Source organism: Aphidius gifuensis, linkage group LG1, assembly GCF_014905175.1.
Source record: "Aphidius gifuensis isolate YNYX2018 linkage group LG1, ASM1490517v1, whole genome shotgun sequence".
Lineage (NCBI taxonomy): Eukaryota > Metazoa > Arthropoda > Insecta > Hymenoptera > Braconidae > Aphidius > Aphidius gifuensis.
The window spans coordinates 7,873,057-7,900,634 of record NC_057788.1 but is presented as its reverse complement, the minus strand read 5'-3'; the positions used below and the strand labels follow the sequence as shown (position 1 = coordinate 7,900,634).

At 22.9% G+C, this 27,578-nt stretch overlaps 1 protein-coding gene across 2 annotated transcripts; it reads right to left on the bottom strand.

The window, feature by feature from the left end:
* Positions 1 to 707: 707 nt before the first annotated feature.
* Positions 708 to 27,578, bottom strand: LOC122847558 (unconventional myosin-IXb). 2 transcript variants are annotated; one of them, XM_044145329.1, is made up of 17 exons: positions 16,233 to 16,693; positions 15,223 to 15,556; positions 7,934 to 8,389; positions 7,124 to 7,383; positions 4,727 to 4,898; positions 4,399 to 4,571; positions 4,169 to 4,328; positions 3,741 to 4,093; positions 3,454 to 3,643; positions 3,028 to 3,305; positions 2,753 to 2,942; positions 2,495 to 2,666; positions 2,191 to 2,402; positions 1,832 to 2,094; positions 1,463 to 1,735; positions 1,286 to 1,385; positions 708 to 1,191 (listed from the first exon to the last, which is right to left on the bottom strand). In XM_044145329.1, the coding sequence occupies exons 2-17, from the start codon at positions 15,305 to 15,307 to the stop codon at positions 1,034 to 1,036; spliced, it is 3,495 nt and encodes a 1,164-aa protein (XP_044001264.1). In that variant the 5' UTR covers positions 15,308 to 15,556; positions 16,233 to 16,693; the 3' UTR covers positions 708 to 1,033. The 2 variants fall into 2 exon arrangements, with proteins under 2 accessions (XP_044001264.1, XP_044001263.1); XM_044145328.1 differs by lacking the exons at positions 15,223 to 15,556; positions 16,233 to 16,693 and adding an exon at positions 27,314 to 27,578.

Below are 27,578 nucleotides of genomic sequence, written 5' to 3'. Positions count from 1 at the left end.
CGTTTTTACGGTAGACATGATTGATAAATGTTTGAGTTCTTTCTATGCTACTTTTGATGTTAAACATCGTCTGTAATGTTTCACCGACTGTAAAAAAGCCTCACGGTATATATATACAGAAATTTGTATGTATATAATATTACACACCGTGTTACGAAATGTTGAAAATTTATAGAGGCAATAGTGACAAGATTTTCAAGTCAAATGTGTCAAAAGAAAATCACTCAACTGCATTTACTAGACTTAGTTATTTGATGATGGATTTTGATGAAAGACCATGTACAATTTATTCACACTGTAAATCTGTACTTTATGTGTGTCTATATTACATTTTCATGTAACAAATTTGTTTTGTCAATAACAAATATAACATCGTCTCATTTAATCTAAAACAAAAAAAAAAATGTTTTACTTTATTTATGAGTTATCTTCATACCAGTAATTTTTTTTTATTCACAAGTAAATATTTACTTACTTTTTTCATTTTTAAAATTAACAATTGAAATTTAAAAAAAAAAAAAAACAATTGTCGATAATACTGATTATTAATAAAAAATCTTTTTTTTTTTTTTTATAATATATTTATAGATTATTTATTTATAATATATATTTTGTTTTTTTTTTTTTTTTCATTTTATATTTAATTAACTTAAAATAATAAAATACTTAAATTTAGAATTACTATTATTACTTCTACAACACTATTGTTATCTTATTTTTTGCCGCTCTTTTTTCTTTCTATCTTTCTTACTCTCTTTCTCTCTCTTTTTTTTTCTATTTTTCTTAATGATAATATGGAAGACACTAATACCAATTCTTTAAACACTAATTAATAATACTTAAAATTTACTAATTCTTATATAAATGTTTATAAAAATAATAAGATAAAAAAAAAAGTAAAAAATATATATATATATGGCAATAAGTTGGCAGTAACAATGTGTTGATATTTATGTATAAATATATAGTCTTTCGTTTGAGCCTTAAATACAAAAATGAAATTCATATTAAAATTTATAAATTTTTTTTTTCGTTAAATATTAATGTTACAAGATTTTAGTTCCATAAATTGATAGGGTACATGATGTAATGAATTGTTGTGTTCAACCAGTAAATGTCCACGTTTTGGTGAAGCACCTAAGACTAAAACAGTTTCACCTTTAAGCAATACCACTTCACCCTCACCTTCTTCTGTAAAATAAATAAAAATTTTTTTTTCTTTTATTATTGATTATTCTAATAAATTAGTAATAAATTTAATTTAAAAAAAATAAAATAAATTAACCTGGAAATGGTGTTTTCATAATACGAGTTTGAGGATATCCTAATTTTGTATTTCCAGCAACTGTATAAGATCTACTTGGAGGAAGTGGAGGTGGTCTTTCCTATTTAAAAAATTAATTTTTATATCATTTAATTATTAAACTATAATATATTTAAATATAATTAAAATAATATTTACCATATCAAGTCCAAAAAGTGTACATGTTTGTTGTATCATTTTTAAATCAGCACACTTTTCAGCACATTTTTCAGATGGTTCTGGTGGTGGTGTACCAGCAATTGGTTGTGGTCTTGGTCTTGTACCAGTACCACTACTACTATTAATACTTCTTGAATTTGTACCATTATGAGATGATTGTTGTGATTGTTTTGAACCATGTAAAGAATTTAATGGTAATTGAGAACGTATTATTGGAAATTTTTTTCTAGCATGCCAACCTCGCCATGTTGTCTAAAATTAATTATATAAATATTTCATATTAAAATAGCTATTTTAATAATTTAATAATGTAAAAAATATATATATTTTATATAAAAAAATAAATACTTGTATTGATGTTGCTGCTTTTCTACGTGTTTCTGATCTTAAATTTTCTAATTGTTGTCGTATTCCTTCACTAAGAAATATATGACGTTTACCAAGTGCCCAACTAGTACTTGCACCAAATTTACTTTTAATTTGTTGTGCATTTTGTAATATAAGTTTTGTATCTTCAACGGCTTGTTCTTCAGCACGTCGTAATTGTTTAAATGGAGCAATTAATCGATATCTTGCATTAAATGCTTTAAAACGCATTCGGTGTGGATAACCTGTGAGAAAAAACAAAATATATTTCATGTCATTTTGATAATTAAATTTTATATATGTATTAATAATATTTTTTTTAATTAAAAACTAATTCATACCTCCTGCCATAAGATTAACTGTCTCAAGTACTTGAAGAGATCTTATTTGTCGCATTGCAACATCTCTGTCAAGATGTAAAGATCTTTCAATTGTATTACTTTTAATACAACGTACAAAATGAGGTCTTGCATGTACAAGAGTTCTTAATAAATTGTCTAAACGTGTATGAAAATCTTGTGTAAGTGTTGATATTGGTTCATCACCATTTAATCTAAATTAATATACATAATTTATTAATTATTAATATATCAAAAAATAAAAATAAATAAAAATTATAATATTTAATTTATTATATAAACTTACAAATCTGTATGAGAAGTTGGTGATATACGAAAACTAACACCTCTTGGTACTGTGTCATTTGCATAAAGTGCTTTTAACTCACTACCAAACAAATGTGTTGCAAATCCAAAATTACATGTATGTTTATAAAATACAGCAACAAGATCATCTGGTACTACATCTTTATTTGTATCTGTCATATTACATATATTTTTTAAAAAAATATATACACATAAATGTTTACTAGAGTTATTTGAATAAAAAATTTTAAGTACTCACCTAGGAAATCAGAAGTATCATACGTGACTCTACCAGCAAAGTGTTGAATACCAAAAGATCTACTGTCAAAACAACGTGGATCAGATAATCTTGGATTTTGCTTATGTTGCACTTTAACTTTAGCAACATAACTCTCAGCAGTACCACGCATTGATGATTCAACATCAAGCATACTCAACAAACCAGTACGCTAATAATATTATAAATAAAAAATAAAAAAAATAATAATTTTTCAAAGAATATATATAAAAAATATATTTAAATATTAAACTTACCAATGATGAAATAAGATCAATACAAGGAACATTATCAACATAATCAACTTCAACATCACAACGTATACCCTCATCACGACAACTTTCAATTGAACTTTTAAATATATGAGTATTATAAAAATGTTGCATTGTTTCAGCACAAAGATTAATACAAAGATGTTCAAGTTGACTTGGTTTTGGATCTTCAAAACCAAACATATCTAAAATACCAATAAAACCATCTGTTGCATGACGTACTGCATTATTCAATACAGCCATACTTCTTGATCCTGTACCTCCTGTTATTTAATTAAAAAAAAAAAAAACCAAAATCAATTTTAAATTTAAATAAATATATGAAAACAAAAGAAAAAAATAAAACCTAATTTTCAATTAATTTTCTCTTTTCTTTTATTTTTTTTAAATTTAACAAAATAAAAAATTTACCAGCTGAACTACCAATTGTTGAAGCATGTTGACTCAACACCTCGACTTGATTGTGAACTGATTCATTTGAGTTTGATGACATTGTACCAAGTGTTGATCCAAGTCTCTTGAGACTGTTAGCACGACGTACAATTGTTGCAACTGTTCGACAATATAGTGCTTTTGCAAGTGAATCTCTTGTCATATTTGACTAAATAAATAATTGAAAATCAATTATAAATTAGATAACAGTATATATTTATACAATAAAATTAAATTTTAATTAATAATTTATTAATTTAATTTACCATATTAGCATCGCATACAGATTTAACTAATTGTCCTCTTGCATTATGTGTTCTTGATGTAAGACCTTTTAATAATGCAACTTGTGTTACTCCTAATAGTGCAGCAACTGATACAAGTTCATTTTGACCAATAACACTGACCTCAAGCCCTGGGCCATCAGTAAATTCAACATTACCAAGTATTAATACAGCAGCAAGTACACGTACAACATCTAAAAATGGAATACCAAGAACACCAAGACATGCTTTCCATGCTTGAAATCTAACGGCATCTTCAGATTCATTTTGACGTGTATCACCTTGTTTAAGATATCTTAGATTTTTTAAATTGTATCCTTCAAGATTTAGTTTTACTGTAATAATATTTTTATTTTTTTTTTAATAATATATAAATTTAAAAAATAATTATTTATTATTTTATTTTTTACCTCGTTCATCATTAGATAGCCCAGCAAGCATTTGATAAAAAATATGATAATTTTTTTCATTTGTTAATGGTTTAATAACACGTGTTTGATCAAGAAAATAACAATGAATTTTTGTTCTATATAATGCACCATTTGTTACTTGTACTTCAATAAAATGTCCCTTAAAAAAAAATTATATTAAATTAAAAAAAAACAATATATAAAATGATTAAATAAAATATTAAACTTACAATTCTTGAACTTTCAGAATTTGTTGCTGTTTTTGCAGAACCTAAAGATCTAAGTACAGTAAAAGCAGCAGCAAGATGTTTAAATGCATCAGTCTCTGGTCCACCACCAGCAACATCAAAAAGTTGTCTTAATAATAACATTGATGCATAAGTTTTACCTGAGCCACTAGTACCTTAAAAAAAATATTCAATAAATTTTTTCTAATTATCTATCTATTATAAAAAAAAATTTTACAGTTATAAAAATAAAGTATTATATTCAAACTCAAAGAAAAAAAAAATAGAAAAATCATTTTTCAGATAATAAAGATTATGTGTGATTTTTTACCAGATAAAATAATTGCTTGTGGATAACCAGTTTCTGATTGTTGTCTTACAGCTTCCTGTACAACTTTGTTCAATTGTGGTGCCAATGGTACAGCACGTGTACTTGTCAATGTCAATGGATTTCCAACATCAGTATAAGGATTTATACTGACTAAAATTGGACCAACATTTGTCTGTAAAAAAAAAAAAAAACATTCAAATAAATTTTTAAATTAAACATTCAAAAAAAATAAAATAAAAACATAAGTTAAAAAAAAAAAAAATTTCGATTTGATTATAGGTAATGCAAATTGATGCAAGAGTTTTGCCGACCTTAGAAAATGCAACGTCAATAAAAAAAAGGGGCGTTTAAAAAAAAAAAAGGCGGCTAAAATGAAAACCGGTCGTTTTTATATATATATATTCACATACTTATATATACACAAGTTAAAACTTGGAAGAAATACACCCGTATAGAAAAGAGCAGTTTTGCCTCGTAAAGCGATTACGCACCTGCGGGCACGTACAAGATGGTATTGAAGACGACAACGAAACGACAACGAGTTTGGAAAGAGGGTAAAGTAAAAGAGGCTCAATATCTTTGTGTGCTCTGGTGATTTCTTCTTCTCATGATCGGGAAAATCCAGACGTTATGCAAACTTTACAAACCGATGGTACATGATAGGAAATTTTTATATTCCAGACACGTAAATGTTCACCTTTAGGGAAAAGAGGGCTTTAACTGTTTTTTTTTTTTTTTTTTTTTCATACATAAGAAATCATTGGTCATTATCTCTCTAAATTTTTATCATTATTAAATATGTACATTTTTTTTTTTTCAAGCTTATTCATTGTTAATATAATAATGATAATTAGTCTTGTAAAAAATTTTAATTAAATTAATTAAATTATTTGTAAAATAAATTAAAAGAAAAAGGAAAAATCATTTTTTTAAATATTTTTATTTTATACTTTGTTTGTTTGTTTGTTGGTTTATTTTTGTTTTTATTTTTTCAAAACTTTGAATTATTGGAAAATATAAAAATTATTAAAATTCAAAAAGTTTTTATTATTTTTTTTGTTTGTTAAATTGAAAAATGATAAAAAAAAAATATATTCAAAAATATATACCACCTGGTTTTATAAAAATATTTACAAATGCATTTGTTTTTTTTGTTTTTTTATTTATAATAAAAAATTTGATAGTATTGAAGCCATTGGATGAATTTATTTTTATGTATTTGTGATTTAAAAAAAGTATGTTTGTATGTAAAAAAAATAAAATAAAAATAAAAAATTAAACGAAAAGGCGGTAACCCATCTTGGGATATATATTTTTGTATTGCTCAGTTTGCATTCTTCAGTGTCCCAAGAGTGCAACACACAAACTTTGCAAGCGCCGCATTTTAACAACCACATCGAAATACATATATAACCAAAACGACCACTGTAGAAGCAAATAATTTTATCACCCAAATCAAAATAAAATAACGTATATACATAAAAAAAAAAAAAACTGATTTCTCAAACATCAATAATATCAATTAAATTAATTTTCATTTAAATTACAAAAAAAAAAAAAATGTTTAATTATAAATTTTTATGTATCATTTATTATCATATGTTAATAAAAATTCAAACAATTATTTTTTTAAATATTTACTTTACCCAATTAATAATTCATTTTAAAGCAAAATTAATTTACGAAATTGAAATTTTTATTTTTTAATATAATCAATATTTAATTAGAATAAAAAAAATTGTCCATACATTTTTAATAAAAAAATTTTCAACAATTAAATATTCATATTTATAAATTAATATTACATAAAGTTGAAATTTTTTTATTAAAAAACAAAAATAGCATATTTTGTTATGAAAATTTAATGAACGAAATTTAATATCAGATATTTAAAAAAAATTAATTATTTCATAATATTTATAAAAGTAAATTAAATTCATTAAAATTTATAAATTAATAATCAATAAAATTTGTATTTCATAATTATGAAAAATTTATAAAATAATTAATTTAAATATCAAAAAATTAGCGGCAAAGTTAGAAGCAAAAGTGCCAGAGAGACCAGGAACGAATATAGGGGTCTCGGGCTCAAAACAAATTATAAAAGGCCGATTATTCAAAAATAATTATGGGAGGTGGTTAAGGGATGAATAAAGATAATGTTGAATTTTTTAAATAATTTTCTAGGCGATTGGTAAGGGGTAGATTGGGGTAGGTTTAAACATAAACTCGTTTTTACCGGAAATGTTTTGAGAATTAATTTTTTAAAATTATATAAAGAGCCGATTTTATAAAAATAATTACTTAAAAAGATAATGGGAAAAAAAAAAATGATTTCTTAAAAAATTTCATAATATCAGCTACTAGTAATATATAAAAAAAAAAAAATTTACTTACATGATATTGCTTTGCAAAAAAACGTGCTTGAAGACATTTTAATACTGCATGTTCAGTTAATGGTCCAGATAAATGAATAAGATCATCAAGTAATGTTGATGTTATGGTATTAATAACTTGATTTGATTTAGTCATACATCGTTGTTGTATTTGTGATGTTTTTCTACTTTTAACATCAGCAATCATTCGAGATACTGGTGGTGATCTTAATGAACCAAGTGCTGTTACACATGATACCATTCCATCATTTTGACGTTTACCTATTTAATAAAACAAAGTAAAATAAAAAAAAAAAAATCATTATAAATATTTTTTCAATTAATTAATTAATAACTTTATATTATTTTTAATAATTAATAAAATTTGTGTTTTATTAATTTATATATGCACATAATTAATATACTTTTCAAATTATATAAGAAAATTTTACATAGCATTGTACTAAAGATATACCTATCAAGTAAAACTTTCTTGTATAGATAATTGAATTTTGGTATGATTGATGAGTATCGATCAGCAATTTTTTCCAAACACACTTCAACTAATTTATTTCAAGATAAATTGAAATATCATATTGCAAAAGAAAAAATAAAAAACCCTACAAAGTCAAGATTCACTTCAACAATAGATTTGATTGAAAATAAATTGCATTTTAAAATACTTAAATAAAACTATAAAAAAAAAAAAAAATGAAATAACCAAGTGTTGTATTTTGTTAATTTGAAAATTAATGTCCAAGTGTTGTGTGTTTTGTTATGTGGCCACACGAAGTATATACTAATGAATATAAAGACCAAAATATATACTAACCAGATATTAAATTGTTTGTGGCAGAATTGTGGGTAAGATCATTGGTGTTGGTGTTGTTGTTATTGTTGGTAGCAGTAGTAGTAGTAGTAGTAGTAGGGTGATTGGCATATGGATGTATGATTGCGGAAGCTGTGATATTGTGACCGGATGTGTGTTGTCCAATTCCATGAGGTAATGTTGTACGTGGTGGTACAGCGGGTGCAAGTGTAGCTTCTGTCTTCTCGGTATTTTGTATAAAGGCACTAGGCACACCAGCAGTGCTTGCACTACAACCAATATCAACACCACCACCACAACCATTACTGCCACCGCTGCCATCATTGGGACTACCCGTTCCAGAATCATCTGGCTGATTTACGTGTACAATTGCGTAACGATTACGAAGGGTTGATAATTCTGTACTGAGACTTCGTAAACATTGCTGAAGATGTACAGCTTCATTTGACGATGATGCATCTGAAAATATTAATTAATTATAGACAATTAATATCAATATAAATTAAGTACAGTTTTACATTTAAATAATACAATACATTTATATTATTTTCAAAGGGTTCATTACGATGAGATAAATTTTATTTTTATATATTTTTTTTTTTTTTTTACATAATGAATTTATAATCTCTATATATGCTAGAAATTGCTTGTAAGACTTCATCTCTCGAAAAATTATTTTTTAATTGAAATTAAAATATAATCCTTTTATTAATACCTTTTTTTTTTTTTTTTCGTAAAAAATAAATTATTGGCTTTATTTTTTAAATGAAAATTGCTATATATCATTTCATATGTTAGAACTTTTTAATTTATATTTTTAAATAACGCATTCAATATTTAAAGTAAAAAATTATATTTATTGATTTTATTTATCAACTAAAAATTCACATCATCAAATTAAAAATTGTTGCATTATATTGTGCATGAAATCAATAATTTTAAATGATTATTAATTAATTTTTCATACTTTAATTAATAATAAAATTACATAAAATAAAAATTATTAAACATTGCTCTATTTCAAATTTTAAAAATTTTATATTCTTAAAATAAATTGAATAAATTCACCTGTTACTCGTGAAAAAAAAAAAAACAGATAAACTTTTAATATATTGAATTAAATAATATATTAATATAAAAAAAAAAATAAACTGTCTTTTCATGATAAACGAATAAAAATAATAAAATAGACAATAGTGTTGAGTTGAATTACTATTATAACCAAAAATGATAAATTGTCTGATGACATTCTTGACAAGAGATTAGGTGTTAATATGACAAGTAACATTTTCAAATAAAATATGAATTTATAAAAAAAAACCATTAAATTATCAAAAACTCTATAATAAAAATAAAAAAATCGAATCAAATATAAAATTTAATAAAAGAAAAAAAATTCAATAAGATAATTTATTAAAACTTTTTTTTTTTTTTATTGTCACGTGTCTATTGTTGTTGTCGCCTATAGGCATAAATAAATAAAAAAAAAAATATATACATATTATAGTAGATACAATATTTCATCATCAATATGAGCACAAAATGTTGTAGCATTTATTTTCATCTCACTGACTTTAAAACTATCTGCAGCATTGTGTATATTGGATTAACGGTATACCAAAGACAAGCTGCGCCCATGTTAAAAGGATTTTATAGTCAGTCAAATGGATAAAATACATAAAAAATATTATTTTTCTAAATTTATAAATCTAACTTTCATTTCACTTTTTTTTTTTTTTAACTCTGCATCAATTTTTTTTCGAGTTATAATTATATAAAAATATACAGATACTCAAAAACGATCAATATAATTTTTATCCTTTTTTTGTTTTATTATTTCTTCTGTTCTATTTTCATCATTATTATTATTTTTTCTATGGTCATTTATTTTTTTTTCTTTCGTTTTACTCATTTAGAATATTTACTTGGTCAGACTTTATATATATAGGTGAAACGAGAACTATATTTTTACAGGTATAAGGATGAGATATATAAGTAAGACATATATATATTTAAAAAGGTAAAATGTTAAAAAAAAAAAAAAGTATAAAAAAATGTCTGAAAGAGACGAACAGGTATGTGTATTCGTGCAGGTCCTACAGTATACCTAGAAATTAAAGTAAGCAGGTATCTTTTGAAGGAACGAAAAACGATACGACTCATTCGAGACCCTGAAAAACGGTGGAAGGATAAAAGGAGCAAAACTGGTTTCTTTTTATTATATTGTTTTTTTTTTTTTTTTTTTTTTTTATTCAAGAACTAAATTTTCTCTCTCGTATTCTGTACTAACTGGTCTTCTCAAATTTTTTATGAATTAAATTTAAATTTTTAGATGGTAAAAAAATTACAGAGGGCTCGAAAGATATATAGAAAAAAAAAATATCATAAAGAGTGTAATGATAAAAAAATTATTAAATATAAAACCATGATTTTTTTTTTATAAAAAAAAAATAAACAAAATTTACTGTAAATAAAATACACATTTTTTATTATTTTTAATGAATTTTAATTATTGATTAAAAATATAAAAAATTTGAAAATTTATACTGTCAATATTTTGTGTGTATAAAATATTTAAATTCTCTATAAATGTTTGTTAAGTTTAAAAAATTTAAAATACATATCTTGAAATATTTTCAATTTAGAAAATCAATTAAAAAAAAATTTAATTATAAATTTAAGTTGTGATATTTGTTTAAGTACTAAATTTATTTGCATGAAATAAAGTCACTGTTATGTATTGTATATTATCAAATATTTAAAACCACGATTTTATTAAACTGTTAATTAAAACCATTTGAAGTTGATAGAATATAAACCTTTATGTAATTTGCAAAAACAAAAATAAAAAAAAACAATATGAATTTAGTTAAAAATAGTGAATCACTAGTAAAAAATTTTCTCGAACAAAATGCAATGATACTTTATGCTGACTGAGTTTACTAGATATTTAGTGCCCCTTGTGATGTACAGACAAAACTCATTTGTGTTTCATAGCCACGGTACAAACCGTAAAATTCAAAGTGCAAGAGAGAAAATATCCGCGAAATAACCCCAAGAGTTTAAAACGTTTCAGAGGTGTGTATTCATGACAAGCCACTAGGGAAAAGTAAGTGTGAGGATTTTTATATAAAGTTTGAAAAAAAAAAAAAATCATCGGACATTCTTTCACGCGAGTTATAAAATTACCTATTAAATGAGGAAAAAAAAAAATCAATAAAATTCAATATATGTGTATGAAAAAACAAAAAATATTTATGAATAAAAAAATAAAAATTTATTGTTTATTTTGTTTTTATAGTGCTTGGTATATACTCAGAGATGAAATGTATATTTCTATTATAAAAAAACAGTGTAAAAAATAAAAAATTTAAGGGTGAAAAAGTTAAGGGTGTAAAAATATATATATGAAGATAAAAATATAAACTATGAAATTTATATACACGACAATGATAGCGCTCAAGTTTTCATCTTTTATGTTATCATATTTTTTTCTTTAATTGTTATGTTAATTTTTTTTTTTATTATTAAGGTGTTTAAAGCATCCCAGAATTTTCAAAAATCATAAAAATATAAATTTACAAATGTATAGGTATACAAACGTAAAAATATATACAAAAATATTTGAATTTCTAGAATTTTTCTTTTTTTTTTTTTGCATTCTTTCGTAATTGAGTCTTGCAAAAATATTTTCTCTGAGATTGAAAATTTACTGAAAAATTTTCTCATATAGATACATAAATTTACAAGGGAATTTTTTTGTTAATGATAATGAAAAAAAAAAAAAAAAAAAACAGAAGATTACTTGAGAAATATCTTTAAAGTCAAAGAAAAGATGTTATGTATTTTTTAGTTCGTAGAATTTTTCTTTTACCAATATAAAACAAGTGTTTTATAAATATTATTGTATTATATATAAATAATATATAAATATATATATAAACATGTAAATATGCATTAATGCACACCGAGTAACTCGACGAATATATCTCTAATCTCAGTAGAACTCTTCCATAGAGAGTATTCGTAAATTTATATGTACCATAAATGCATTTGTAAACTCAAATGCCGAATAAAAAAAAACCCGAGCTACAGAATTTAACTCCGAAACAAAATTCACATATACATTGTTATGTTTAATTTATTTATACTTTGCTAAAAAAATATTTGATGCAATGTATTTAATTATAATTTTTTCATTTTTTAAATCATGAATTATTTAAATTGTTGAATGAGAAAAAAAATATTCTTGTCATTAATTAAGTAAGCACAATTTTTTTCCAAGATGGTATAATTACAAAATTGTTTACTGATGCAAATCAGCGCCATTTTTTTTTTTTTCATAAATAATTTTCCGTAAATTCTTCGAAAGTTTCAATGATGAAGAAAAATCCGGAAATCTTTTGTATATATAAGTATATATCTATACTGTAAAAGAAACTTTTTTTTTTTTTCATCGGAAAAATCTAAAGAAAAAAAAAATCATAAAAGATGAAAACTTTTGTATCAAAGTTGTGTCATCATTCTAGTATATAAAAAAAAAAAAATATTTATTATTCATTAAATAATATCAATTTAAATAATGTAATAGAAATTAATTCAGATATAAATGTAATGACAAATAATTAATCAGTGGTTATTAAAATTAAAATAATTAATTCATCTTCTACCGGATGCAGGTATACATTCGTTTTAATATTTTTTTATGTCAAAAAATAAATTGAATAATTAATCAACAATGAATATTTTATATTTAAAAAAATTACTCTATAAGCCAGCGTATTAAATATGGCAAATTTTTAATGTACATAAAGCAAAATAAAATAAACAAAATTTTTATTAAATATTATTTCGAATTTTATAATTAAATTATTATCATCCAGCTTTATATTGAAAAACTAATTATACCTAATTTCATAATTCAAATATATATTTAACAATTAATTAAACGATAATTAAATTTTTCATAAATAATTACTCAATTTAATTATAAAAAAAAAAATTAATTAAATTTGTCAATCAACTATTAATTATTTAATAAAATTAAATAATTATATGTAAATTAATAAATTACAATGAAATGTAATATTTAAAATTGTTTTTTAATAACTTGTATATAAACATTGTCATAAAATTTTTAATATAAAAAAAAATATATATTTAAAAATTTTTTTGACAAGTGTGAATATAATTTTTTTCAAAGATTATCAATGATGATTTGTGTTTAGTACAAAGTAAAACAGATACTTTATTGGTTTTAATATATATGTACACTTAACAGCTTGGTATATAAAGTAAGATTGCAAAAGATACAACACGTTTTTGATTTAAATTTTACTATGAAGATAAACACAGTAAAAATAGGATATATATAAGCATCAACTGTTTTTTTTTTTTCTTTTTAATTTTACTGTTTTATCAGATGTTATAAAATTGTAAATTTTATTACTAAATTTAAATATATATACACAAACGTATTGTATATATAATTACAGAAATAAAACAAAATGAATAATAAAGTTTTAAAAAAATTACACCTAGTGTCAAATTGAAAATTACAAAGAAAAAAAATATATGGATATAATAAAAAGTGCGACTAAATTTAAATATACATTTGAAAAGAAAAAAAAAAAAAAATTTGAACTTAGGTAAAGTTGGACTAACGTGCTTGACAATTTATGCGGTGTGCGAAAAAAAAAAAAAAAAGGATAGAAAATTTTTCGTTTTTTTTTTTTTCATGCACAATAGTAAATGTAATTATTATTGTTAATGTTCGTGACTTTCTTTTTTGATTGCATGCTTCTGTGTACTTATGGGGTGACTTGGCATGTATATAACTTTATGACGAGCCATGGAATGTGATATCATACAATCGTGATAAATTACCAACTACCTTGTTATTAAAAAAAAATAAATAAATGAATAATAAAATTGTATTCATTGTTGTTGGCTGTTATTGTTGTTTTTCATAATTTTCATTTTACAAATGTGTACTTTAAAAGAAAAAAAAAAAAACTTAAAAAAAAAAAACAAACAATTAAAATTAAATAATCTTTTGTAATTATTTATAATTTATATAAAAAAAAAAAATATACAGTTTATATAATTTATAATTTAATATAAAGTAATTAAAAAAAAAAAAAAAGTGTTACGAAAGAATTTTAATTATTATTAAGTAATCATTAAATATGATTTAAAAAATAAAAAAAAAAAATTTGATATAGATGTAGATGTAGAGATATGTTAAAAGTAAAAATAGTAGTTTATGATTATAATCAATAATTTAATAATAGACAAGTCGGATAGCATCATAATCATGAACGTTAACTTGTTAACTCAATTTTCAGCTTATTCATAGCGTCCGCAAAGCCATCCTCTTGTACAACTAGACATGATGAAGGGATTAGCAAAATTCTATTGCATGCAAATTTTCAGAATAACCAAGTGAAAATCATTGATATTCATAATGCCAAGTTTCACATTAAAATTATTGATAAAAAAATAATTTACAATTATTAAATTCATTATAAACAATTAATAAAGTTAACAATATTTTTATTTATTTAAATATTATTTAAACAATATTAGAAAAAGTAACTAAAGAACTTTTTTTTTTTTTTTCTTTATACAAGAAAAGAGGCTTTTAAAGGTTTAAAAGTTATTAAAAAAATGTTTCAGGTATAATTGTAAAATGGTCGTAAATGTTTTTCAAGGTTTTTTTAAAAGATCAAAAAGAGAATAAAACGAAAAAAAAAAATAAATAAATAAATATAAATAATAGAAAATAAAAGAACGAATAGAAAAAAAAAATAAAAATGAATAGAACCCTGAGAGAATTTTGAAGAATATATATGCGATAGATGTATATTTTGTGTTGGATAAATTTTTTAGGACAGGTATTATATTAGCATTTGAGTAAAGGTATTTTCAAGATGAAGAGACAAGAGAGAAACTCAGGTAGTCAGAGACAAAACTCAAAGTAAAAGAACAGTAGAAGATGAGTCTTGATAAATAAACATAGAAAAATCAAGAATAAATCAGTTGATATAAATTAAATAAAAAAAAAAAAATTATCTAACAATGAAATATAATAAATCCCCACTGTTTGTTTTTATAAAAAAAACCATTTGTTTATTTAAATTTTATATTGAAAAATTAAAATTTTTATTTTTCAAATTATTATTCAATTAATTACGTATTTATTATTATTTTAAAATATATTAAATAAATTGTTATAATTGTTTTTTGTGTTGTTTTTTTTGTTGTTTTTTTTTTCAATGTAATATTTTTACCTTTAATCTCAGTTTCCCAGAATTTTTGTAACTCGGTAAAGTACTTGTCCAGTATGAAAACCTTTGATAGGCCGAGGGTGGCCATCTCAGGTGGTCTTGAAGCAAATTCAGCCAGTATTGTTATCCAATTTATTTATATTTTATTATTCACTTTAATTAATTTGATTCACTTATTTTCTCATTTATATCAATAGGACAATTATAATAATTATTATTATTTTCTTCATTAACTGTACAATTATCACCACACTCGCACATTTTTAAATTATTTTTTTTTTTTACCCCACCCCCCACCCCCCAACTCGAATATTATATAATTAATATTGTTACATTTCTATAGAAGAAAAAAATAAAAATTTCAATTATTTATTTTATATTTATTTAATAATTTTTAATATTAAAAAAAAAAAAAAACAAAATATTAATTTTAAATGATAAAAATATGTTGTTTTTTTTTTTTTTTTTTAATTTAAATTTTAATACATCATTTTAGAGTATATAAATAATGGGCAATAATTATAGTTGGTCATTTAAAAATTACATAATATTCCCACCCAAAAATTTGATTTAAAAAATCATAAAAAAAATTCAATCAATTATTTCAATTTTTTTAAACACAATAGAAATAAATCAAATAGATTTATAGATAATTAAATAGACGAGAAAAAATATATATATAAAATAAATTGAAAAATTGAAATACATAAATAAACAACGACAATGTATATATAGTTTTAAAAAAAATAAAATAAAAATAACAATCAGATAAATGACCACAAGACACGATATCAGGTACTTTCTCGAGGCACTGAAATAAACCCCAAACCCTTGCGAAATTCTTCACTTTCAAACAAGCAAGGACCAGAATCCTCAGATCGTTACGATCGTTGAACATAAAACTCTGTTTTCACACTAGAGTCCATTAAATTTAACCCTCACAGATTCACTTTTTTTTTTTTATTTTTTTTTATTTTTTTCTAATAAAACAAAACAAAAAAAAAAAAACTTACTTTTCAAAAACATTTTCCAATAGTTTGGAGTTTGAACCACGATCAACAATGAACACATACACACATAAACAAAAACACTATTTTCCACTCACATCATGTGTTTTACTCCAACCTTTGCAAAATAAATGACTTTTTTTTTTTCTTTCAGTACAATTATTATTAAAAAAAAAAAACAAAACTAAAAATAATTATTTAACTACAATATATTCATCAATCGACTATTAACTTTTGAATTTAAAAATTTATATATGCTCTTAGTACGAATAGCCGCGTTCAACTGGGCGTCATTTGAGAATCGGAGCCTGTCGGAGCCTGTACCGCTCGGTGATCGTTCGGGGCCTGATTTCTTCTATGGCTTGTTCAAAGTAACTTGATAGAGGACAAAGTATCAGGTGCCCAAAAACACGTGGAAATACAAGTTGAATGAGGTATAAAGTTAGTTGATACCAGGTATAGAGTACCACACTCAACGAAAGAATAAAAAAAAAAAAAGCCCCCGAAGGCCCTTGTGTATAAGAACGCTCTAGCTGAGAGAGCATAAAACGTCATTTTATTATTATTTTGAAGTGGGAGGAATATACGGATTACTTGTAGTAACTAAGGCCCCATTGGTTATGTATGCGTGTATGTGTGTTTGTATATAGATGCTGGATGATGAAAAAATAATAAAAAAAAAAACGATATATTTACAATAAAAAAATATAAGGCCCCATACATTCTGCATAGGTATCTTTTTTTTAAAAAATGGTATGCAACAAGAAAATATGTTATTTTAAATTAACATAGAAAATAATTTATTTGAAATTTAATTAAATAAATTAAAATATTATTAATAATTCTTTTTTTTATTTTTATTCATCAACATAATAATTGTTAATTAAATAAATTTTATATATAAAATTTTTAAACGATCACGTATGTTGTAAATTAATACTTTATAATAATTCATATAAAATTATATTTAACTAAAATGAAATAATTTTTTTCATAGAAAATAAACTCTATAATTTAGAAAAAAAAATTTTTTTTTATTTAAATTTCATAATTAATGTTTAATTTAAAACGTAATATATAGAATATATATTTTTTTATCTTTAAACAATATTTCGTTATTGAGAAGAAGAGTTGAATAATAAAAGTAACATTAGAGCTGAGTTCATAAATTTGATTTAAACCACAAGCAGAAGAAGAAGAAGAAGAATCCAGCATGGCTGACCCCCAAGCGTCCCCGTGTGTGGTAAACAAAACACATATATATATATGATTTTTTTATTTTTTATTGTTACTATAGTCTTTTTTTTTTTTATTAGTCTCGCTCATTTTTCCATTAGTAAAACTAGTGTCTTGCTTTCTCTTCAATCATTTTTATTATTTCAAATATATTTTTTCTCACTCATACACACTTGATCAACACTGGCTGTGAACGACCCGGAGAAGAGTACAGTGTATACCCACACATACAAAAAAAAAAAAAGAGGTACTTGCTTCGAAAGAGTGGTCCAGAGGTGGGAAAGAGATTTCCGATAAGAGACGAGATGAAGTAAAGGTAATATTGGAACCCGCGAGAAGCTTTCTGTTCTCTCTAAAGCTGACGACCACTCGAGACCAACTCGTGTTTTCCATCTTCTCATTTTTTTTTTCTTTTCATTAACTGTGCAAAGTTTACACGATGCTTTTTTTTTTTTTTTTTTAATTATAAACCATTCTCAAGTATTGATGTAATTTTAAAACAATATTTGTATTAATTTTTTTCAAATTTTCAAATATAAGCTTTTAATTTAGCGAATATGTTAGAAATTTCTATGTAGATCGGTATATTTTTTTACCGATCATATATATCCGTTATCTTAAAATTGAAAAAAAAAAAGAAAAAAAGAAGTAAATAAATAAAACATACAGTATACAACATTTAAATTTGCGGTGGTATAACTGGAGAGCCAAAGAGTTGAGGGTATATCAGTGTGCAAACCAGTGTTAACCGGTTTTGATACAGATTTTTTTTTTCTTTCTGGATATCTGCACTCTCGACAAACACACTCTTAAAAATTTTGAAAAAAAACTACAACATTTCTCTTTACTCCGACCCCTCAATGACCAAGAGATTTCTGCAATCATAAGGCCCCTTCACAAGGCCCAGATCGGTAAATAAGAAATCTGTTTAAACTTTACATATCGACACAAAGTCAAAGATAATTTATCGATTGTAGAATAAAAATGGGCCTTATTTTTCAATTAGTTTCAAATTTAAACGTACAAGTATAAAATCAAATTGAAATAACTTTTGTCTATTTTGAATTCTCGAGTTTTAAAAACTACCCCAAAAGTTTTACCCTACCAGAAAGTTTTTTTGCTGTAAATATGATTTTGTTTAATATAGCAAATAATTTAAATTGACAAAAAAAAAAACAATTTATTTGTCACTATATACGTTTGAATCTAAATTAAGTTTTAAAAATTCAATAAAATGAAAAAAAATTACATTTGTGGTATAGAAACATGTAGAATTTCCAATCAAGAAAAAATCTATGGCAGGAAGTTGAGCATGGAAAAATATATGCGAATATAGTGAGAGAAAAAAAAAACGATAAAAATTATGAATAAAACAAAAAAAAAAAGGACAGTAATCGGGTTTAACCGAGTATTTGTTAGTTGAATTTTTTATTTTATTTTTTTTTACCATATAAAATTGAATTGGCGTTTCGATCGAGTTAACTTTAGTTGGTGCATACAACCGAAAATTGGACAATTGTACGTGACTAAAAACAAAACGACATTGGTCCCAATGTCAAGCATGAGTGACTGATCGTCGAGCAAGACAGAACCCAAGGTGAAGGACCCACATTTCGTAAATTCACAAAAATTTTATTTTTTCAAGTATGCAATATTTTTTTATTTTTTTTTTTCATTTTTTCATTAACCTCGTTGTATAATATTGATGAAAAAATAAAAAAATATAAAAATATAGATAAAAGAATTTACGATATTAGATATATATGTAACACTTTTTTCGTATAACATTTTTCAATTTTCTTAAAAGCAAATCGTCCATGGTGGTTGATATATATATTATATTTCAAATATCCTATCATTTTCCAGCACATGAAATTATTCATTACATGGTCGATTGCATAGTGAAAAAAAATTCTTTAAAATATTTTTTCTCTTTTATTATATACGTGATGATGATAAATATAATATATCACATTGAAAAAAAAATGGAATTTAAAAAATAGAAAAATATTTAAAATTTACAAAAAATATCATTTTCATTTGCAATTGTGAATTTATATTTTTTCTTCACGAAAATATTGTTCCATATAAAGTAAATATATAAAATGAAAACTCTATATAATCCTCTAAAAAATTCACCAAGAATTTATATATATTTTTTTTCCATTTTTTTACTGACTGATGTTTGATTTCAAGTTATTCAGAAACGGAACACATTATAACTTTACTTTGGAAACGTGAGCTTGGCAAAGAACTTGCTCGACAATTTTTTACTTATTTTTGTATATATATAATTTTTTTTTCCTCCATATGGATCTCGAAATCCTGAGAAGTTTGCTTTTTTTTTATCAAGTATGCGTGTTTTTTTTTTATTTTTGCTTCTCTCTTGATTTCTGAAGCAGTTACATCAACAAAAATGCTTCTCCACTGGGTACTTTTGTTGTATATATATAAACTTATACGATTCAATGTCCAGCAAGATCACAAAATACATCCTCAACATAGTACAAGTCTAAAACTAAATTTTGTATGTATACACTTTACCCTTTTTTCTTTTAAACTTTTTGTAAATAAAAATTATTTTTTATTTTTTTTTTTCGACTACATATAAAAATATATATTTTATTTGTATTATGTTTGACGACTTTTCTTTGCTTCATTTGTGTCAAGTCTCCTCTGCAAATATATACCCAAATAATACTTTTTTTTTATTTGTTTCGAAACAAAGTAAATAGCTATAAGCATTTTAACAATTTCGCTTTATAAAATATTTTTTATTTTTAGTAAATAAAACGTATAAATATTAAATTTAATTATCAGTAAAATATATTAATAATAATTTTTTGAAACATTGAATAATTGATGAATCATTTTACAGATAAGAAAATGTCAAATTTTTCTCCAAGTTTCATTAATTTTTTTATATATTGATACGTGTAACGATAGTCGGGTTGAATTTTTCTCACATATTCTTCGATAAATATTTTTATATTTAGCACGAATCATGCTGAGGTGCAAAAAAAAAAAAGGGTGCGAGAAAAAAAAAAATAAATAAAGAGACAATTTTGCCGTCGTGGTCTAATCGACCGAGCAAATTATATCGGTGCATTTGCTTTAACCGGATTTTCCGGGTCTTCAACGAATGACGAATCGATTTTCATATTTCTTAACCTAAAATCGCTTCAATCTGTCGTTGCCAATCTCCATCAGGTTTTATATTACTTTTTTTTATTATTATTATTTTTCCTTTTCGTCTTTGCAATATGTTTTTTTTTTTATTTAAAAAAAATTGCATTCATAGTCAGATTGAAGAATTAAATTTAGCAGTTTGCATTCAAAGGTCAACAGATGTGAAATGAATTCGATTTGAATTTTTCATTTTTATTGATAAAAAAAAAAAAAACAATTATTGTCATTTTAAATATAATATTTGTAAAATTATTTAACTTCATTTTGGCAAATAATTTATTCAATTGAAAAAAAAAAGCTCCTTAAATCAATTTAAAATTATTCAATTATTTATTTTTATCATCATAACTTTTTTTTTGTCCCAAATAAAATTATTAAAAATATTATAAATTATTAATAATCAATATAATTGATAAGTATAAACACGTATAAATATTTTAATATAAAAATAATGATGTATTCAATTTGATCATTAATTTAAAAAAAAAAAAAAATGTTATCATGAAAAAAAAACAAAAAAAAAAATACCTTTCATACAATTATAATTAATAATAATTACGCAGCCCATTATAAATAATGTATTTTTATTTTTTATCTTTTATATAATAAGAGAAGATATTTAAAAGATAATTTACCAAATTATTTGTATTTTTTTTTTTCTTTTAAATGGTCACCAAATGGTGTAAGTTAATATAACCTGGCACAGAATCGATCAGATAGCAAGTGTAAAAATGTAATAAAAAAAAAAAAAAAAAGTGTGGGGGTGTAAAAAAAAAGTGCAATCGAGAATGAAGGTGAGTGGTGAAAACGAAAAAACAAAAAGAAAAAAAAAACGAAACGATGACCATCAGTGTGATGTACCATTGTAAATGATAGAGATGGAAGACTCGGAAGAGACGAGAGTGTTGCCAAAGTGCAGTAGCCATTCTTCGTTCATTTCGTTGGTATTTTTTTTTTTTATTTTTATTTTTTTTATTTTTATTCGTGTGTTTGCTTTGGAGGTATACCTCTGATCGTGATTTATATGTATCCCAGCATTCAACTCTTTCCTTTTTTGTGGTCCAATGTCACACAACGGACGAGTTGGCGTACTCAGTTTCCACTGGTTGATATATATTTTTTTTTTATCTGTTTTCTTCAAACACAGTATTTCTTTATTTTCATCTAAATTTATATACACCCCCTTATTTTTATTTATTTATTATTCATTTTCTGAAAAATTTATTTATTTTCTCAAAAATTAAATTAATTTCTTAAAAATTTATTCATTTTTGTTACCCTTGCTTATTTTTTTTTTAATTATTTTTATTTGTTTATCATTTAGTTAGTTAGTTAATTTTTTTTCTTTTTTTTTCCTATTTTTTTTAGTCTTATAAATGCCGACGGTTTTCTTCATCCCAGCGGGAGAGACTTGTACCACGCGACCTTTTTTTTTTTCCGCCCTCTAAGCAATTTTAATTGCAAATATAATTCATAACACGGATATGCTTGTCTGAAATACATGTAATGTATTAGGGGAGTTAAACTTAATATACTCGGAAATGTTTGTACCAAGTGGGAAGCTTAGAGCTAAATTATTTTATTATATATATATGCATTTTTATTTTATTTATTTTTTAAAATTTATTTTTATTTTTTTTTTTTTTTCAAGTGAAAAAGAAGTTTACAAGAGTAGATAAATTATCTCAGGTAAAATATTATTTTTTTTTTTTTTTTTTGCATAATAACTAATGCTTATATGTAATATAATTTTTTTATTTTATAATACGCAAGACATACTACCCCGGAGTTTTAGCGACAGGCCATGACAAAATATAAAATTCAAATAATTAAAATTAAATTTCAATTCTTTTAGGATATTTAATTTTACGTGTTTTTTGAATACTAGAGGCATAATTTCATAAACTTTTCGATTAGAAATATTTTTTTTTAACAATGATGATTGATGACCTTTTTTTTTTTTTTTGTTTTTTGATAATGTTCTGATTGTTATCTATTTATTTACATTTCATATATCAAATTAATTTGCCATTATCTTTAAAATAAATTAAAAAAAAAAAAAACTTTAGCTCAATTTTTTTTTTTCCAACTGATCAAAAGTTCTATATAGATAATCAACTTTGAATCAATTAAAAAAGTCGAATGGATATATAAAGTAACTCAATTTTCCAGGTCTATTGATAGTCCATGAAATATTTTGCGACAAAATTTCACGTATGCAATGTAGAATTAACGTTGCCCATTTATGTACGAATTAATTAGTGCAAATTAGTGATATCGATATATAGTACACTTACTCTAACCCCGTTTGAATAATACAATATACATTTATTGGCATTATATATCAATACACTGAAAGTACTCTCGAAAAGCGAAGCCATTCAAGTGAAAAAAAATGAAATAAAAATAATCTTTTATCATAAATGTATATATCGATATCCCTATATTTTTTTTTTTATATACAAAGCCTAAAATGATTTTTAAAAAATTGATATAACAATAAAAAAAAAAAAAAAATTATTCGAATAAAAATCTTTCAAATTGTCGTCAATGTGTCTATTTTATTTTTTCATTCAATAAAAAAAAATTATTCAAATTAAATTTAATAATAATTCATGCAAAAAATATAAAAAATAAATTTAAAAAAACGAAAAAAGTTAAAAGCCAATTTTTTTGTAAATAAACTTCAATTACAATCTAGTTATTGAATAAAAAAAAAAAACGTTAATTAACATTTTATACAAATATTCAAAAATTTATATTTTATTTTTTCAATTTTTTATAAAAAAAAAAAAAAAATTTGTAATAGTATTTTTTTTTTTTTCTATTTTTAATTGTAATTTTTTTCGATTTTATATATTCTCTTATATTCCATCACGTAAATAAATTAAATTAAACTGAAATAAAATTTTTTAAAAACGTTTTTACGGTAGTTTACATAAAAAATGCACTCGACAGAATGCAAATTTATGTAAACCACAATGGCAGATATGGTTTTCATGTATTTGTGTATTTACTGTAGTGGGCCACAATACACACTGATAATAGTACGAGGTTACACACATACACACACATAGAATTTTTTAAATACAAGTTAAAAAAATAAAAATAATAAAACAAATAAATAAATAAAAAAATAAAATAAAAATCAATGGGGTTGAAGGAGGAGGGTGTAGCAATGGAATGCAAAAGCAGGTACAAATGGTACGTGCTATGCGTAAATAGATGAAGCATATATATAAATATAGTTTGCAAATGTTACAACAACATTGGTAACAGTCTCACTTTGGTTTTGGAAATAACCATCGAGTCTGCGTTAACGCATAAATACGTATATATATATCGAGAGAATTTGCGTGCCTTATATGCATGAATTTGGCATCAAACCGTGGATTTTAACGTACGTGCACTCCATTCTAGATAAACACACAATATACAAATGTATACACATCCCTATTTCTGTCTCTTTTTATCTTTTACTTTGTGTTTAGTTGCTATTTTATAATCACATATATATATATTTATTGCAAGTATCTATGATGCTTGATTATTTTTTTTTTCTTTTTAGACAAAATAATTTACGTGTTTTATTTTGTAATAATCATTTATATAGTTTTATGAATAATTTTTTAAATTTCTTATATAAGAAATTGTCTATTTATTATTAGAAAAGTCAGGTGGCTTTAATTTTTTAAGTATACATTTGAATAATTTTGATAATTCTGTTGACTTTAAATTATACTGTCGTTTCAATTGAAATTTTTATGCTATAAAATTAGGTCAAAATTTAATTATTATCATTTCTCCAATAAATTGAATTATTTATAAACTTATTTCAAGATATGTCAAACTGTTATAAAAGTATATCATTGAATAAAATATATAATACTATTATATCAGTTATAAAAAAAAATATATTCAAATTTTTAAAATAATTGATAGATTATAAAGTTATTTAAAATAATAGTTTAAAATATATATTATTGGCATTTATATTTTGAGATAATAAAAAAGCACATTCTCGTAAAGTTTTTAAAACTATGCAAAAAACTAAATTTTACAAAAAAGCTATATTAAACTAAAATAAAAAAAATGAATAACTGTAAAAAATTAAAAATTAAATTTTTAAATATTAACTAATTCCTATATAAATATTTTTTTTTAATTTTTCTATCGACATATTTTTTACTTCAATTTATAAAAAAAAATTTAATAATTTATATTTTAATCATCTGTATGATAATTTATTAATTTTTTTAAAAAATTCATAGTTTCAAAATATGTTTGAACGTATAAAAATAAAAAAAATTATATTGAAGCAACTTTATATATGTAAATTAAACATTATTTTATATTTTTTATTCAACTGAAAAAAAAAATAAATATATATTTTTATACTGTTGCTTTTAGTGAATGTAATGTAATTATTATGAAAAATTTTTAGATTATATTTCATTTATAAATAACGATTAATATATTAATTCAAAAAAAATTAAAAGAATACATATTCAACATCTTTGTTTTTTATTAAAAAAAAATATAAACATGCAGTTGGATTTTGGAATATCATAAATACAAGAAAATATAATTTGAAAATTCAAAAAAAAAAAAAAAATGATAACAATAATAGTAGTCATAGACACGTCTTATTTCCATTAGTTTAAATGAGTTTTTCGTTTTTGTCGAATATTGATAATACTTTCAACGAAGAATATAATCAAAATGAGAATGTTGATTTATGATATATAAAAACACACCTGTCGCACATTCCATATACATTTTTTATATAAAAAAAAATAAAATAAAATAAAATAAAAAAACTACAGTCTGTCATGAAACACACATTTTTCAATTGTTATTATTTTTTTCATTCAACTTTACTGTTGACAGGTCTATAAAGACATTTATTTTTTGCCTCAAAATTAATTTTTTTCTAGTCAATCAACAAATTTTTCATCAAGCTTGACATAAAAATAAATGAAAAATAGATAAATAAATTAACTGCCTGAATATTATTTTATAAAATATACATTATTTTCTTTTTTTTTTTTTTTTAAATTTAATTTTGTTTTTTGAATGAAATTATAATTAATATATTCATTTGCAATAAATATTTTTTATTCATCAGGTAAATGTATGTATAGGTTATTCAGTAATTTAATCTACAAATTTAATCTATAATTAGGTGTCTGTGATAACAGAGCCTTTAATAACATGTCATCCTACCTTAATTGACTTGAAAATTATCGAACGACTATATACATATATACATGTATATATAGATTTATTCATTTAGCACATATATAAAACTCGGTAAAAATAAAAGTTATAGTCTCGTTATTAAATTTCATTGTATTATAATAAATGAAAAATTAAAAAACAAAATAATAATTTTGATGAATGGACTAAATGAATTATTAATGTATATATAAATATATATTTTTTTGTTGATTTATTTTTAGAATTGAAAATGACTTGCAGTCTCAATAATTACCCCAATTTATTTTATATATATTTATGATGACTGTCAAGTTGTACTCATACTCTATTTGACCTATGTATTCATTCGATGAATTAATCAAAGCCATCTGGACCTTACACTAATTCGTCATAATATATAAACTAAAATAAATTGTAATCTATCACAATTGATCTGTTATTTAATTTAAAAAAAAAATAAATATAAAAATTATTGAAAAAATAAAACATGGTACTAAAATTACTATGTAAAAAATTTTATAAAAATATGAACTTTTATTTTATTTTTTCAATTGATCAACATTATGTGTGTTCATTTCACTTTGACTCTATATTTTACCCCACTTTTTTCCTCGCAATTGCATTATTAAATTGCACTAATATTAAACTCCTACTAGTTTTCAGTCAATTTAGAAAAATAAAAATAAAATAAAATAATTATCGATATACAATACTAATCGTTTGTCCAACAATTGTCATTTGAAATAAATATATAAAATAAAAAAAAAATTAAAAAAATTCTACTATCATTTTAAGATGCAATGTAGATATATATACAACAAAGACTATATCTAAAAAAGAAATAAAAAGCTAAAGCCAATCTTGTATATATATATATAGAAAAATTTATATGGCGGTATAGATAAAAAGACGACGAAAAAGCCCTTGACGCTTGATGCTTGGGGTAAAAGCATGCTTTTATCCTTTTTCATTTTTTTCTCTATATATATACATGATATCGTTTACTGCGTATAAAAAAAAAAAAAAAATTTCTCGACAGTGGAAGATTAAAGCTATACAAAAACACAGTAAGTCTGTCTGTTGAAATGCCAACGAGTTGAAAAAATAAAACTGAAAGAAATCAGCTTCACGGTAAATGGAAACTTTTAGTCACTAACTTAAAATATTGTTAAGAGCATCATCATCATCATCATCATCATCGTTATTTAGCTCAATAGAATTTTTTCATTTTTTGTAATTAATTTTTTATTCTATATATTATTTAAATACCTCCGCGTTTTCTTTGGAGAAATTCAAAAAAAAAAAAAAATTGATAATAAGCTTGATATTATTTTGCAAAAAATCTAACGATGCATTATCTTGATAAAAATTAAAAAAAAATATTAAACAAATATAATATAAATGTAAAATAAACAAAAAAAAAAATTATAAAAATAATTTACCTGATTTTAATTTTGATGATCTTTGAAGTAGCCAATTTTGTAGTTCAATACGTTCTTGATGACGACAAAAAAAATTCGGTTTAATATTATATATTTTAAGAAAATCATCACATTTTCGAAAAACATCAAGTGTTTTAATTGCATCAATTTTATTAATATCACTTTTTAATAAATAATTATTATTAATATTTTCACTTGAACTTTTAACTGAACGTTCTTCATAAGTCTCATCAGGTAATAACATACCCATTTTAATAATTATTAT

Excerpts from the sequence above, each read along its gene's own strand:
- LOC122847558 (XM_044145328.1), bottom strand. The coding sequence starts at position 27,563 with ATGGGTATGTTATTACCTGATGAGACTTATGAAGAACGTTCAGTTAAA. Across the intron at positions 4,899-7,123 it reads TTTTTGCAAAGCAATATCAT|ACAAATGTTGGTCCAATTTT; the intron begins GTAAGTAAATTT and ends TTTTTTTTACAG. Across the intron at positions 2,943-3,027 it reads TTGATCTTATTTCATCATTG|CGTACTGGTTTGTTGAGTAT; the intron begins GTAAGTTTAATA and ends TAATATTATTAG.